Raw genomic sequence first — 12,921 nt, forward strand, 5'->3', positions numbered from 1 at the left:
TCCGAGAGCATTGTCCAAGAGAGAGGACCGTACTCAGGAGGTCCGTAGAAAGACGAACGGATGTAATGAGGTTCAAAGTCGCACATCATCGGCTTAGCGGGGCTGAAGACACGACCGGCACCTGGCTTCTCGCGGAGCAAGCTGCACCCGCACGCGTGCCGTGCCAAGCAAAGGAGGGCTACACCCATATCCAGAGGGCCGGGCTGCACTGCTTTCTCTCCAGTTTACCCCGCACCGAGTCCCGCCGAATCGGTCATGAGCAAGGTGTTATAGAACAACGACGACGAGCCGGCGGTTAACCCCGCGCGTGAGTGTCGCCGACCCAGCCGAGATGCACAAAGTCACCCGCCCCTACGCCGGGCTTGGCACACACCTCGGCGCCGGGAGCCTAGCGGAATGACAATAGAGGCGTGTACAGCGTTCAGGAGAGGCCGAAATCGAGATCGCTTGGTCGTACGGTGCTGTTGCTGGTGCTGCCTGCCACTGTCGCCATCTGCGGGCAAGCGGGCAAGATACGATTTTGATCAGCGGGCAAGGGCAGCGGGCAAGTTGTCCGGAGTATCGGTCCGCAACTCGTAGCGAGAGAGCGATGCTGTGCACTGGCGCGACAGTGACGGCACGGACCCATGTGTTGCATGCTCCGCACATCACGGAACGGGACGAGCGAGCGAGTTTGGCGAGGTTGCATGGGTTGTTTGTGGGTTATGCCGGGGAGGTAAACCGGCGATCTCGGCGACGATTATTTTTTTGTCGGCTGGGCGGATGGTGACTGACACGGCTGGTGGAAGATTCCTGGCAGCCTTCGCGTCGCGTCATTCAGCCCTGACTCCAGCACGCCTCTGCACAGGATGAAGGGCCGAGGCCGGGGCTCGCTCGGCATGCACGTTGATGATGGAGGCGCTTCATACACTGTAGCATCTCGCCGCGCTGGACACCGGCCGGCCACCGAAGCCGGAGCCGAGCGCCAAGGCCGCCCGCGTGGTGATGCTGTGCTGGGCCGCTGTGGCGATCATGACGCTGCGCCGAGCGTCCGCCGACTCTCCATGCTTATCGGAGTGTCGTTGGCCGGGCTGCGAGCGGCTGAGAGCGTATAAGAAGCGATTGCGTTCGCCGCTACATATGTAGCCCGCTGATATCCTTGCCCACTGCTCATACGATCTGCCGCGGCAGTGCCACTTCTCCACTTTCACTACCCACCCCACCACAGCACGCACAACTCACCATGGGCGTCGGAGGCGGCTTACAAATGTTCCTGCTGTTCGCAGCTACTGCGATTCTACTGGTCTTGACTCGTAAGTGTGGCTGCTTGGGGGAAATCAAGGCGTCCACTAACCCACCCAGTGTCAACACCTGTCATCAAGGGGTTGAAGTTTATGGAGATCCAAACCTCCGCAACAACACTAAGGCTCGGTGTCCTGGGATACTGCAACTCGAGAGGATGCAGTTCCAAGCACATCGGGTACGATCTGTCTGCCGCCCTTCGCGCGGCCACGAACTACAACAACGTCAAGGACTCCTACACGCCCCTCACCAAGTCGCTTGTCATGGTGCCTATTTCATGTGGTACGTTCATGCTTCATCCCCCGGCAAAAGCTCACACACAATTCAGGCATCACGGGCGTCGCATTCCTCATCGCTCTCTTCTCCCAGAAGATGGGATACTGCGTCTCGGGCCTGATCTCCCTCTTCGCCTTCGTCTCCACCCTCGTGGCGCTCATCTGCGAGTCGGTCCTCTTCGCCGCCCTGCGGGACGACCTGCGCAAGCACACCAATGCGCGCGTGTCCAACTTTGGCATTGCGCATTGGCTCCTCGTCGCTGCCACCGCGTGCGTCTTCCTCTGCCCCCTCCTCGGCATGATCGAGTGCTGTACCGCCCGCTCGCGGTCGCAGAAGTCCAAGGATGGCCAGGTGTACGACCCCGTCCAGCCGGCAGGGTATGGGTACAACATGCCCCTGGCGGCGTACCCTCCTCAGCCTCAGCACAGTGGCCACAACGCGTAGAAGTGAGGCTGGTTTATAGAGTAACGATAGAGACGCACACACATGATCATGCACGATATGCCTCGCGTGCCGGCCGTAGTGCTGACAATGTCAGGGCCATGGTGTCGGATTGGCCGCCTTTCGCCGAAACTCGTCGACGTCATGGACTCGACCAACATTGAACTGCTGCACATCAAAATCTATCCACTCCTTCAACAGTGGGAACACGACCATGGGCAAGCGTAAATGGCACGGTCCTGTCCCTACCGGAAAGTACACCATCTCAGCGGGCACTCCCAAGCCCAAGATCTCTCTGGGCGGCACAGCCAGCCGGCAAACGAGCAACGAGCTCTTCACCGAGTTCCAGCTCATCGCGGAGGACTTGGCCTGCGTATCCGTGCCCACGGACGCAGGGGACATGGCGACCATTACCGTCACGGTATCGCCAACGGCCCAACCTCGTGGGCAAGAGGCCAGAGCCTTGGAGTGGGTGTTGAGCGTTCTGAACCGCGCCAATATTTCCGACCTTGAGATCAGTTGGTGTCCGCACGAGTGTAAGCCGTACCTCCCGCCCCAGGGCACCGCATTCTTCATGGACCGGCTCAAGACCTCCTCGATTACACATCTACAAGTTCCGGGATTCACTCCTGTCCTCACCGCTCTCCGGCACCGCCTGAAGGGACTTCGGACCATCGTCGCGACAAGATACAGAGCCGGCACCGCCCTAGAAAGCAAGATAGGCGAAGCGGCCGAGGCGTTGGAGCTCAGCCCTAGTTTGACGCGTCTGCGTGCGAGGGGAGATAGAGCATTGCCTTCCACGTTGTGTGTGCTGGGACGCGGTCGCCAACGGTGCCCTCAGGTTCAAGTGGGGTAGCCGCCGCGACCAGCAACAATGGCGCCAGCAGTACGACGGTATCCGCGAGACCATCTCGGCCCGCCAGCGCGCTACAAAGGCCACACAGATGATGGTCCTCAGCATCATCGCCATCGTGCCCTATGCCCATGCCCTACCACAAGAGATATGGGACATGGTCTGCGGGTACGTGGTGGGAGACAGCTTAAGCGCGGGCCAGTTCAGTCACGCCCTCGAGCTGGGGTACGACGCGGCGACCCTCGACAAGCGCGCTGCGGCTATGCGGCACCTGGACGGGAACGAGTTCAAAGTGGCTCTCGAGGAGTGGCTTGTATTGGAGGGGTTTGTGGCCTCATCGCCAACGAAAGGAGGCATTCCGGAAAGGGCAGCACAGCGATAGTCACGGTTCACAAATGACGTCGGCGTCCAAGCATTCCGCAACATCGACACCACATCCTTCACTTCAGCAACACTGTTTTTACCACCATGGGCCGCCGGCCGTGGCCACTGCGTGCAGGAACATTCACGTTCAGGCTCCGAAAGGCGGCAGGGAAGATCGTCTTGGGCACAGCTGCCAACGAACAAGATAATGTTGCTGCCAACAAGCAGGGTAGTACCACTGCCGCCGATCCCAAGGACCATCTTGCGGGGCGTCTTCGTTCCCTGGCCGACCGCTACCGGTTCGTGTCCGTCGCTGAGGATGATACAAGCGACTTTGTGACCATCACTATGAAGATAAAACGACAAGAATGGCGGTTCCCGCCCTTGCTCGAGTTGATGGCAATTGTGAACGACGGCGGCGTCACAGAGTTCGAGATCAGCCATGTCGCCCGCACTGTATCAAACGAAAGGGAGACGGGTCCCGTCCTAGATTTGCTCCATTCGCCCTCAGTTCGACGTCTCCGATGTCCGTCTGTGTGGTCGCTTGCCTGGGGCCTCTCCCCCTGGCACCGCTCGCGCCTGGATGGACTCCAAAGCGTCGTGTTTACAAGCCCCCTCGTACCTGGGGAGATGGAGCTAAGCCACGCGGCGCGGTGCTTCTCCCTGTACAGCGGCTTGAGGAGCATGTGCCTAAGAGACGACCAGTGTCACCGAGCCTCCCACTGTACGTGTTGGGATGGATTCGACGAGCCCCGTCTCCGGCCAAGCCAAGACCAAGAGCGCACCCCCGACGACTTGAGCACCAAGCTCTGCGCTCTGCGGGACACCATGGAGAGCCGGCAACGCGCCCTCAGAGTCACACAGCTCACAGCACTCAATGGCCTAGGCGTTGCCGAGTGTGCCAGAGCGGCGCTCCCACCCGAGATATGGGCCATGGTGCTCGGGCACATCGACTGCCTGACTCCCGCGCAGGTAGCCCGCGCCACCAAGCTAGCTGGGAGCGAGTCTCTCGCGTCGCGGACAGCCCAGATGCGGGGCCTCACGGGTGGCAAATTCAACCACGCTCTCGAAGAGTGGCTTGTGGACGAGGGATTCGTTCGCGGACTGGGGGAGAAGGGTGTGCCTGAGAGAGAAGAAGGGGACTGCGGCTCTCAAGAGGACAGTGGCGATGATTAGGTCGAGGTCGCTGCATGCATGGGCCCGTGATTGTGTGTGCTGAAGTGTTCGAGAGCGCGGCATGTCGGCAGCTCGCTAGTCCCCAGGCGTTTGCTGCCAGGCACAGGTCATGCCGAGGCCAAGGTGAGAGACCCAGCCCCCGTTGGGTGAAACGCTTCGTCAATGTCAACAACCCCGTCCTCCGAGTATATGACGGCTCGACGGGCAACCATCTCTGTTCACTTTGTCCACTATCCATCACCGTGCTTGAACTTGGGGCCCCCCAAGAATCCGCTTCCTCCCTTCGTGCCAGAGCGCATAATCCATGGTGCGGCTACAACATGGTCGCGCTGACCTTGCAGGCAAATATACACTCATCCTTCGGCCCCACGTGCCGAGGCTGGCACTCGGTACCATCGCGGACACCGCCCCAACACTGTCCTTTGAACCACTCACCGCCTTCGAATGCGTGTCCGTTCAACAAGATGACGAGAGCACCAGCATCACCATCACCATCACAGAGGCGGACGAGACGGATCCAGGCGAGATCGACGCCTTCGAATGCGTCATGTCGGCTGTGAACGACGCGCGCCTCGTCGACCTTGAGGTCCGTCACGAGATTGACTCTTGGAAGTTGAGAGGTGGCGGATCCCGGTACTACGAGCATGCGGTCTTCCACCGACTCCGGAATCCCAATTTGCGGCGGTTGCGAGCCCAGAGGTTGGACGGCTGCTCAAAATACCTCCCGCGCCCTGTCTCACGAGGACTGCAGACCCTCGTGCACCCCCGAGGCAACCACACATACCAGAGGGGTGAATTCGGGTGGGTGGGCAACTACATCGAGGCCTGCCCGAGCCTTTTAGACGTTTGCGTCGGGCTTTGCGGCTTGGTGCCGGACGGAAACGTGCGCTGCAAGTGCTGGGACCGCTGGAAGAACGAGTATCGAGAGTTTGGGATGGTCAAGTACGACTACGGCAAGTGTGCTCGACATGCGAGGAAGATCTCGAAGGCACATCACCAACGCACCAAACGAACGCAGGTGGCGGCAATGAGCATCCTAGCTCTTTCCGGTTGTGTTCCACTCCCGCCAGAGCTGTGGGACATGGTAGGCGAGCACCTCGAGGCGAACGGCACCATGGACCTGCGGCAGTTCAGGCGAGCACGGGAGCTAGTGCCGCTGGCAAATGTGTCTGAGCGTACTCGGGCAATGGGCGGCCTCGAGGGTGAGGAGTTTGTGGACGCGCTCGAGGAGTGGCTGTCGGCTGAGGGGTTCTCGTATGGCCTCGAGGGCGGGCAGACAGTGTAGGACCGAACAGGGACGGGGATGTGGAGGGCGAGGGCTAGCGAGATTAATGCATGGGCGTCGAAGCCGGGTGATGGAAATCAGTGGGCCATACCGAGACAAAGACATAGCAGGGCCAAGGCCGAGTGAGTAACCCCGCCCGCCTCCCCGCGTGAAACGCTTGACGTCATGGTGGAACGTAAACAACAACTTGCGCACCTGTCTTCCTGTAGAACTGATGAGGTTGCATGCTCTGTTCCTTCCACCCACTCACCATGTGTCAACATGGCCCGTAAACCAAACTTCCCTCCCTTCGTACCGGGGCGTATCGTCCACGGTGAGTGAGGCTGTGTAATCGCACTGACATACCAGGTAAATACAGACTGGTCCTCCGCCCCCATAGGCCGAGCTTCGCGCTCGGCACTGTCCCAGCCGCCGACGCTGGGACATCGCCTTCGCCCTATGCGTCACTCGCCGCCACCTTTGAGTGTGTGACTGTCGAACAAGATGCCGAGGGCACCACGATCACCATCACCATCTCACAGGCGGAAGAGACCGCCCCAGACGAGATCGAGGCCTTTGAACGGGTCATGTCCTCCATCAATGCCGCCCGCTTCGTCGATCTCGAGGTTAGCCATGAGTTCGACGAGTTCTTTGAGGCCGGCGGAAGGCGGTACAAGTGCTTCGCCATCTTCCACCGCCTTCGCAATCCCACGTTGCGGCGGCTACGGGTCGATGCCCGCTTCCGAGGCTTCGGCTTCTATGACGCTAGGGGTCCATTCCTGCAGTATCCCGCTTGGCGCGGGCTGCAGACTCTTGTTCTCACAGGGAGTGATGGGTCGCAGAACACTCATCTGTCCCTTGTGCAGACATTGCTCCTCCACAGCCGGAGCCTGTTGGCCATTTGCATTGGGCGCTGCGGCGGTGTGCTCCCCGGAAGGGCTTGTACGTGCTGGGACGACTGGGACCGTAAGGAGTTCAACTTCAACGGCATGGCGAGGGTGGTCAAGATGGGCTACGGCTCGTTCGAGCACATTTGGCGGATGGTCGCCGCCCACCGGAGAACAATAAAACGGACCCAAGTCGCGGCGATGAACTTGCTCCTGCTCGCCCATTGGAGTCCGCTCCCGCCAGAGATATGGTCCATGGTGGGCGAGTACCTCGAGGCGGACGGAATCATGGACGCGCCGCAGTTCAACCGTGCAAGGGAGTTGGTGCCACTCGCCACCCTGGCGCAGCGGGCGCTCGCCATGCGTGATGTCGAGACAGAGCAGTTTGGGGAGGCGCTGGAGGAGTGGCTCGCGGCCGAGGGTTTCTCGTATGGCGCTGCAGCAGATCAGGTGACGTCGACGAGTTCTACTGGACCCGTCTCCACCGACCCTTCATAGAAGACGACGACTTGGACATGTATCACAGTGATGATTGCGGAGAACTTGCAGCAGGACCAACTGCTAACGAAGACCCGGCGATGAAACACTCGGCATGTACAGCCCGTTTCACACTGATGCAAATCACTTATAAACTAGACCCGCAACCATCTCACGATGTATCTCTTGTTGCCTCCGCCCACTCCACAATCTTTCATCACCATGGGTAGGCCACCGCCTCCCTTCGACCCGGAGCGCATAATGCAGGGTGATTCCACTGCCTCCTGAAGCCAGGTGCTGACGTTGAGGCACATACGAGTTGACTGTTCGCCCACACAAGCCGAAGCTGGCGCTGGGCAACACCTCAAGGTATACAGCACCGTCCCTTGATTCCCTGGCCGACCTCAAATGGGTGGTGGTCCGATACAGCCCCGAGAGCACGACCATCACCATTACGGTCACAACGACAGAAAAGACCGACCCCGGCATGGCCGCTGCCTTTAATCACGTCATGTCCGTCGTGAACGGCCTGCGTCTCGTCGACCTCGAAATAAGTCACGTCTTCACCCATACCGAGTCCGGCGACTCGCGGTATACGGACCATGCTGTCCTCCACCGGCTCTCCAATCCCAATGTGCGACGACTGCGTACCAAGAGACGCATGCATCGTGGTCTCGTGCAATGCCTGAACAACAATGCCTTGCGCGGGCTGCAGACGATCGTCATGACAGAAGCCGACGGCCGTCAGGCTCCTCAGCTGCGAGACGCTTCGACCTGGATATACTGCAGCCCTAGCCTTCTGAGCATCTGCATTGGGCGGTGTACCGGCGAGCCTGGGAGACGGTGTACCTGCTGGGACGAGTGGGATCGCTACGAGTTCGACTTGCGCCTCAAGCGCACACAGAAAGTGTCGTTCGAATACGGCTGCTTCAAGCGCTTCTGGGAGACGTCCGCGGCCCACAGGAAGACCACGAAACGGACTCAAGTGGCGGCGATGAACTTCCTCGCCCTGGCCGACAGCTCCCTCCTCCCCCTCGAGTTGTGGGCCATGGTGGGCGACTTCCTCGACGATCTGGACGCTCTGCAATCCAAGCGTGCGAGGGAACTGGTGTCCGTCGCCGGCGTTGCAGAGCGCACACGTGCGATGCGCGGACTGGAGGGGGTTGAGTTTGTCGACGCGCTCGAGGACTGGTTGGCGGCCGAGGGGTTCTCGTACCACCCAGGGAGCATCGACGCAGACGACACAGACAGTGAGGATGGCGACGAAGGGGCGGATACCTAAGGTGTGGAGTGGGAGAGGCTGTACTGCCTGTATAAAAGGACATGTGTATGCTATAGATGAGCACCTGTGGTGTGAACGAGAGGCGGCAGGTCAGACTCTCAAATGAACAACAGTCTTGACGTCATCTCAACAACATTAGTTGACTGAAGTTGACGACCACAACTCGCTCTCCACCTTCACAAACTACCCCTCTGACTGCATGGCACCGCACCCGCGAGCCAGCTCGCCTTTCGCCCCCGACCGCATCATCCATGGTGAGTGGCAGCTGTAGCCCCGCTGACGCTGGCAGGGAGATACACGTTCAAGCTTCGCGCGCACCAGCCGAAGGTGGTCCTAGGCTCGGCCGGCGCGTTGGACACTGCAGCCTTCCTACCGCTGGCAGCTCTCAAAAGTGTATCGGTGATGCAGCGGTACGACACCACGACGATCATCGTAACCGTGTGCACGACTACCAAGCGGGTCCTCAACACCAGACGGCGGGGCCCGACGGCACTAGAGCAGGTCATCTTCGCGCTCAACGCATCGCGCATGACCGACCTCGAGATCGCGCACGAGGTCGTCGGCGGGTGTGAGTGGTGGGACAGAAAGTACTTGGGCCACGCGGTCCTGTACCGGCTCGACAGCGCCACGCTACGGCGGCTAACAGTCGACGGGTTCGGCGGCCATGACGTCCGCTTTCTCCAGGGTCCCCGGGCCGGCAGGATACAGAAACTCGCCGCCCCGGAGCACTGCTATGGCTCGACGCACCTCGGGATGCAGAGAGCCGAGGTCGCCATCGCCGCCAGTAAGCGTGTGGCCAGCGTATGCGTGCGCGCGGAGGCCTGCGAGAGGAAGTGTACCTGCTGGGCCGCGTATCCCGCCTTTGAGCCCCCTCCGCCCGGCTCCAGCTCCAACGAGGCCGACAGCGAGGAGTCCCTCCGCGAGACGTACGGCCGCCTCGTCTCAACGGCAGAGGAGCACCGCCGCCAGACAAAGGCGACGCAGCGCGCAGCGCTCAACCTCCTCACGCTCGGCGACGCCCTCGGCGAGAGGGATCCGCTCCCGCCCGAGCTGTGGGCCATGGTCGGCGACTACTTGGACGCCATGGGCTGTCTCGACGCCGCGCAGTTCGAACGGAGGCAGCTGGCGAGAGGCGAGGCGAGGCTTGCGCTCCGCGCGCGCGCGATGGCGCACCTTGCCAACGAGGAGTTTGGCACTGGGCTCGAGGAGTGGCTTTCGGCAGAGGGGTTTGTGTGAGGCTTGCCTCGAAGGCATGGTCTGTGATGAGATCAACGCGCTGGACGGGCTGCATGTTGTATGTAGTATGTATCATGAGCAACACTGTGGTAGGATGTACGGCAAGTAAGTAAACCGGCATGGCACAGTTGGAGGGAGCATGCCTGCCTCCTGCCGCGCGCCGCACCCCTCGGCGCCGAGCTTGGCGAGTGAGGCTGGTGTGTGCCGGTGGGACGGCAGGAAGTCCAGGGTGCGCACCAGACATGGCGCAGGTGTGTACGAACCGGTCGTTGTGGGTGTGGCGCAGCAGGCCATGAGGCACTCCTCGCTCCGAAGCCTGTTCCTCGACGACGATCACCCAGCCCCAACAATCCCTACGACACGACGACGACAATAACCCCCCGCTGCCAGGCGCCAGCTACTCGATACTCGAACGGCAGCTGCCGACCACAACTGAAACGATACTGATAGATATGGTTGGCTGGGCGGAGCTTCGACCGGCGAGCGGGTATCGCGTACCTCAGGGCGCGTGGCACCGAGATCTCGAGTTGGCCGCAATGTCTCCACTGTACGCTGTCGCCCGCTCTATCGACCCTCGTATACGCGATCGAGCTCCGACCGTTGCCGCAGCAGCGTCGCCTGCCGCGTCGAAGCTTGCTGCTGCTCATGTGACCTTGCTCCTCATTGATCTCCCCACAACGCACCCCGCGGCGCCCCCATCGTCTGCGTCCCGGAAAATCCAGTCGGAACGCTCTTCTCTCTCTGGCTCAGCGCTGCGATACCGGGTACCTCGCGATGAATGGTACACCCGGGCATCCGAGCTGCAGCTTCCTCTTGATATAAGAGCTGCACCAGGCGGGCTTGCCAGCTGCCGACAACCCACACCATGTCCCAGGCAGATACCAAGACCCAGCAGCGAGATAGTAAGACCTCGCGCTCGTCCCTCGCCGACGAGAAAGAGCCCAGTGGGGCGGCCGTCATGACGCTCGAGGTGGAGACGCGCGCAGACGTGCACGACGACGGCGTGGTGCACCTCGAGCGCCGGTTCAGCTTCATGGCGTGTCTCGGCATGGCGTTCATGATGCTTAACAGTTGGACTGGTGGGTTTAGTTAGGGTGCGGAGATGTCGCTGACAGGCAGGCATGTCCTCGGCGTGAGTGTGCTGCGTGCTGATGCTCGAGTGCCTCTAACGCCTGCCCCCAGCCTCAACCTCGTCCTCTCGTCCGGCGGCTCCGTGTCGGTAGTGTACGGCTGCATGGTCTCCGCGGTCGGCGCGCTCGCGACGGGTCTGTCGCTGTAAGCCTGCCCCCCACAACGCCGCTGACGACCACAGTGCCGAGCTGTGCCACGTCTACCCGGTCACAGGGGGGCAGTACGACTGGATCTGTACGTGTGCACCCCTGCTCCTGCCTAACGACGCAGACATCCTCGCGCCACAGCGCTTCAAGGTCGGCCTGTCGTTCGTCGTCGGCTGGCTTGCTTCCGCGGGGTGGTGTACCCTGCTCGGCATCTGCGCGGCCTACTGCGCGAGCATGATCCCGGGGTACGTGGTGTGCCTTCACCCGAGTCTGACCCCCCGCAGCTTCGTCGGGCTGTGGAACCCCGACGTCGAGATGACAAAGTGGCAGATCTTCCTCCTGTACGTGCTGTTCGCGCTGCTGGGCTTCAGCCTCAACACGTTTGCCGTGCGCCTCCTGCCGATGGTGGAGAAGACGGCGTTCTACTGGGGCGTGGTGGGGATTATCACCGTGTCTATCACGGTGCTGGCGACTGCTGCGCCCAACTTCCAGCCGCCCAAGGCCGTCTTCGCGACGTTTACCAACGAGACGGGGGTGAGTGGCATGCGCGGTGCGCCGTGGCGACGGGACCGCGGCCAAGCTGACACCATCCACCCAGTGGCCATCCGGCGTCGCGTTCCTCCTTGGCATGATGCAGAGCACGCTCGGCCTGGCCGGCTACGACGCAGTCACGCACATGATGGAGGAGATGCCCGCGCCGTCCAAGAACGCGCCGAAGGTCATGTGAGTGGCGTAGCCAGCTCGTCGCGCAGCCATTGACCCCGTCCACAGCATGCTCGCCATCAGCATGGGCGCCGTAACCGCGTGGCTCTTCCTCGTCATCCTCCTCCTCTGTCTGCAGAACCTCGAGGAAGTCATGACCTCGCCCATGGGGCCCCTGGTGACAATCTACCTCCAGGCGACGAACAACCGCGTCGCAGCCACATGCTTGCTGCTGTTCAACTTCATCGCCGTCGTGTTCATGACGCAGGGCGTCGTAACCGTCGCCTCGCGCATGTGCTGGACCTTCTCGCGCGACCGCGGCTTGGGCCACGTGTCGCCCTTCCTCGCGCCGGTACACCCCAAGCTGCTCGTGCCCGTCGGCTCGCTCATCTTCGTGCTCTGCGTGTCGGTCGTGATCGGGTGCATCTACCTCGGCTCGGACGTGGCGTTCAACGCGATCGCCGCGTCGGGGCTCACGCTCGTCCAGCTGAGCTACCTCATCCCCAGTAAGTGAGCGCGCACGGCACCGCTGACGCTGCCCAGTCGCCATGACCTTTATCCGCGGCGAGGCAGCCTTCGACGGCCAGCCACGCACCTGGTCGCTGGGGCGGTACCGCCGCGTCGTGAACGGCGTGTCTATCGCCTTCCTCGTCGTCACGTGCACCTTCTTCTCGCTGCCGCCCGCGCTGCCGGTCACAGGCCCGGGGATGAACTACGCCGTGGTGGTGCTCGCGACGGTCGCGATCCTGTCCACGATCGTATGGTTTGCCGACGGGCGCAAGCGATACTTTGGCCCCACAGAGCTTGAGGCGCGTCTGTCCGAGGGGCGCCGGACGTGGTGAGGAGGCTGGCGTGGGCCGTGAGATTTGATTCAGTCATCAGTTGTAGTGCGTAAAATGCAGGTTGCTTGTTAGTAAGGCCGGCGGTCGTCGCCTCGGTCAGTGCAATGTCCACGTCGTCGTCGAGGCGAGGCTAGCTTTCAAGTTGTATCTCGTTGTTGTCGCGGTGTTCGGGGGATGCCATGGGTCGTGATCGTCGTTTTGTATGATTTTTTGCTGATGGCATGCCCGTGGCGTGTTTTTTCATTGCCGGTGCCGCTTCTCCGGGTTTGGACCGGCGGCATCCACCCAGCGTCGCGCCGTGCACAGACATCGGCGTCGGCGTTGAAGTGTCGCCCCCGACGCTGCGCAGCAAGCGAGCAGCATTGATAAGCAAGGCCGCAAGGCGCACCCCAGCCACCTGCCAGGCTGCATCCCGCCAGCCCAAGCAGTGTCAAGCATGATTTGTGTACACCCCCCTGTCACTGCTGCCCCCTCCCGCGCCGCTTGATAACCGGGGCCCGTGGCGCTAAGCCGGCTCTCGACTACCCCGGACCGACAAAAGTGGGGGGACCGCAAATCCCGGAG

At 61.5% G+C, this 12,921-nt stretch overlaps 7 protein-coding genes across 7 annotated transcripts; all 7 read left to right on the forward strand.

Moving 5' to 3' along the window:
• Positions 1–1,146: 1,146 nt before the first annotated feature.
• prr-5_1 (pH-response regulator protein palI/prr-5) lies at positions 1,147–2,063 on the forward strand. The gene is made up of 3 exons (XM_062771994.1): positions 1,147–1,292; positions 1,342–1,563; positions 1,610–2,063. The coding sequence occupies exons 1-3, from the start codon at positions 1,223–1,225 to the stop codon at positions 1,999–2,001; spliced, it is 684 nt and encodes a 227-aa protein (XP_062627978.1). The 5' UTR covers positions 1,147–1,222; the 3' UTR covers positions 2,002–2,063.
• Positions 2,064–2,212: 149 nt separating this feature from the next.
• LOC62_04G005459 (uncharacterized protein) lies at positions 2,213–3,233 on the forward strand (the record flags this gene model as incomplete). The annotated part of the gene is made up of 2 exons (XM_062771995.1): positions 2,213–2,802; positions 2,840–3,233. The coding sequence occupies 2 exons, from the start codon at positions 2,213–2,215 to the stop codon at positions 3,231–3,233; spliced, it is 984 nt and encodes a 327-aa protein (XP_062627979.1).
• Positions 3,234–4,937: 1,704 nt separating this feature from the next.
• LOC62_04G005460 (uncharacterized protein) lies at positions 4,938–5,675 on the forward strand (the record flags this gene model as incomplete). Its single annotated transcript, XM_062771996.1, has 1 exon — positions 4,938–5,675. One exon carries the CDS (start codon positions 4,938–4,940, stop codon positions 5,673–5,675), a length of 738 nt encoding a protein of 245 aa, XP_062627980.1.
• Positions 5,676–5,936: 261 nt separating this feature from the next.
• Positions 5,937–7,039, forward strand: LOC62_04G005461 (uncharacterized protein; the record flags this gene model as incomplete). Its single annotated transcript, XM_062771997.1, has 2 exons — positions 5,937–5,988; positions 6,024–7,039. 2 exons carry the CDS (start codon positions 5,937–5,939, stop codon positions 7,037–7,039), a joined length of 1,068 nt encoding a protein of 355 aa, XP_062627981.1.
• A 490-nt stretch (positions 7,040–7,529) lies between these two features.
• On the forward strand, positions 7,530–8,300 carry LOC62_04G005462 (uncharacterized protein; the record flags this gene model as incomplete). Its single annotated transcript, XM_062771998.1, has 1 exon — positions 7,530–8,300. The coding sequence occupies one exon, from the start codon at positions 7,530–7,532 to the stop codon at positions 8,298–8,300; it is 771 nt and encodes a 256-aa protein (XP_062627982.1).
• A 199-nt stretch (positions 8,301–8,499) lies between these two features.
• On the forward strand, positions 8,500–9,536 carry LOC62_04G005463 (uncharacterized protein; the record flags this gene model as incomplete). The annotated part of the gene is made up of 2 exons (XM_062771999.1): positions 8,500–8,554; positions 8,590–9,536. The coding sequence occupies 2 exons, from the start codon at positions 8,500–8,502 to the stop codon at positions 9,534–9,536; spliced, it is 1,002 nt and encodes a 333-aa protein (XP_062627983.1).
• An 865-nt stretch (positions 9,537–10,401) lies between these two features.
• HNM1_6 (Choline transport protein) lies at positions 10,402–12,357 on the forward strand (the record flags this gene model as incomplete). Its single annotated transcript, XM_062772000.1, has 8 exons — positions 10,402–10,615; positions 10,697–10,811; positions 10,849–10,901; positions 10,938–11,058; positions 11,098–11,347; positions 11,412–11,536; positions 11,585–12,021; positions 12,059–12,357. 8 exons carry the CDS (start codon positions 10,402–10,404, stop codon positions 12,355–12,357), a joined length of 1,614 nt encoding a protein of 537 aa, XP_062627984.1.
• Between the last annotated feature and the right edge of the window lie 564 nt (positions 12,358–12,921).

The sequence above is a fragment of the Vanrija pseudolonga genome, chromosome 4 (genome assembly GCF_020906515.1).
Source record: "Vanrija pseudolonga chromosome 4, complete sequence".
NCBI lineage: Eukaryota > Fungi > Basidiomycota > Tremellomycetes > Trichosporonales > Trichosporonaceae > Vanrija > Vanrija pseudolonga.

Excerpts from the sequence above, each read along its gene's own strand:
- prr-5_1 (XM_062771994.1), top strand. The coding sequence starts at position 1,223 with ATGGGCGTCGGAGGCGGCTTACAAATGTTCCTGCTGTTCGCAGCTACT. Across the intron at positions 1,293-1,341 it reads GATTCTACTGGTCTTGACTC|TGTCAACACCTGTCATCAAG; the intron begins GTAAGTGTGGCT and ends TAACCCACCCAG. Across the intron at positions 1,564-1,609 it reads CATGGTGCCTATTTCATGTG|GCATCACGGGCGTCGCATTC; the intron begins GTACGTTCATGC and ends CACACAATTCAG.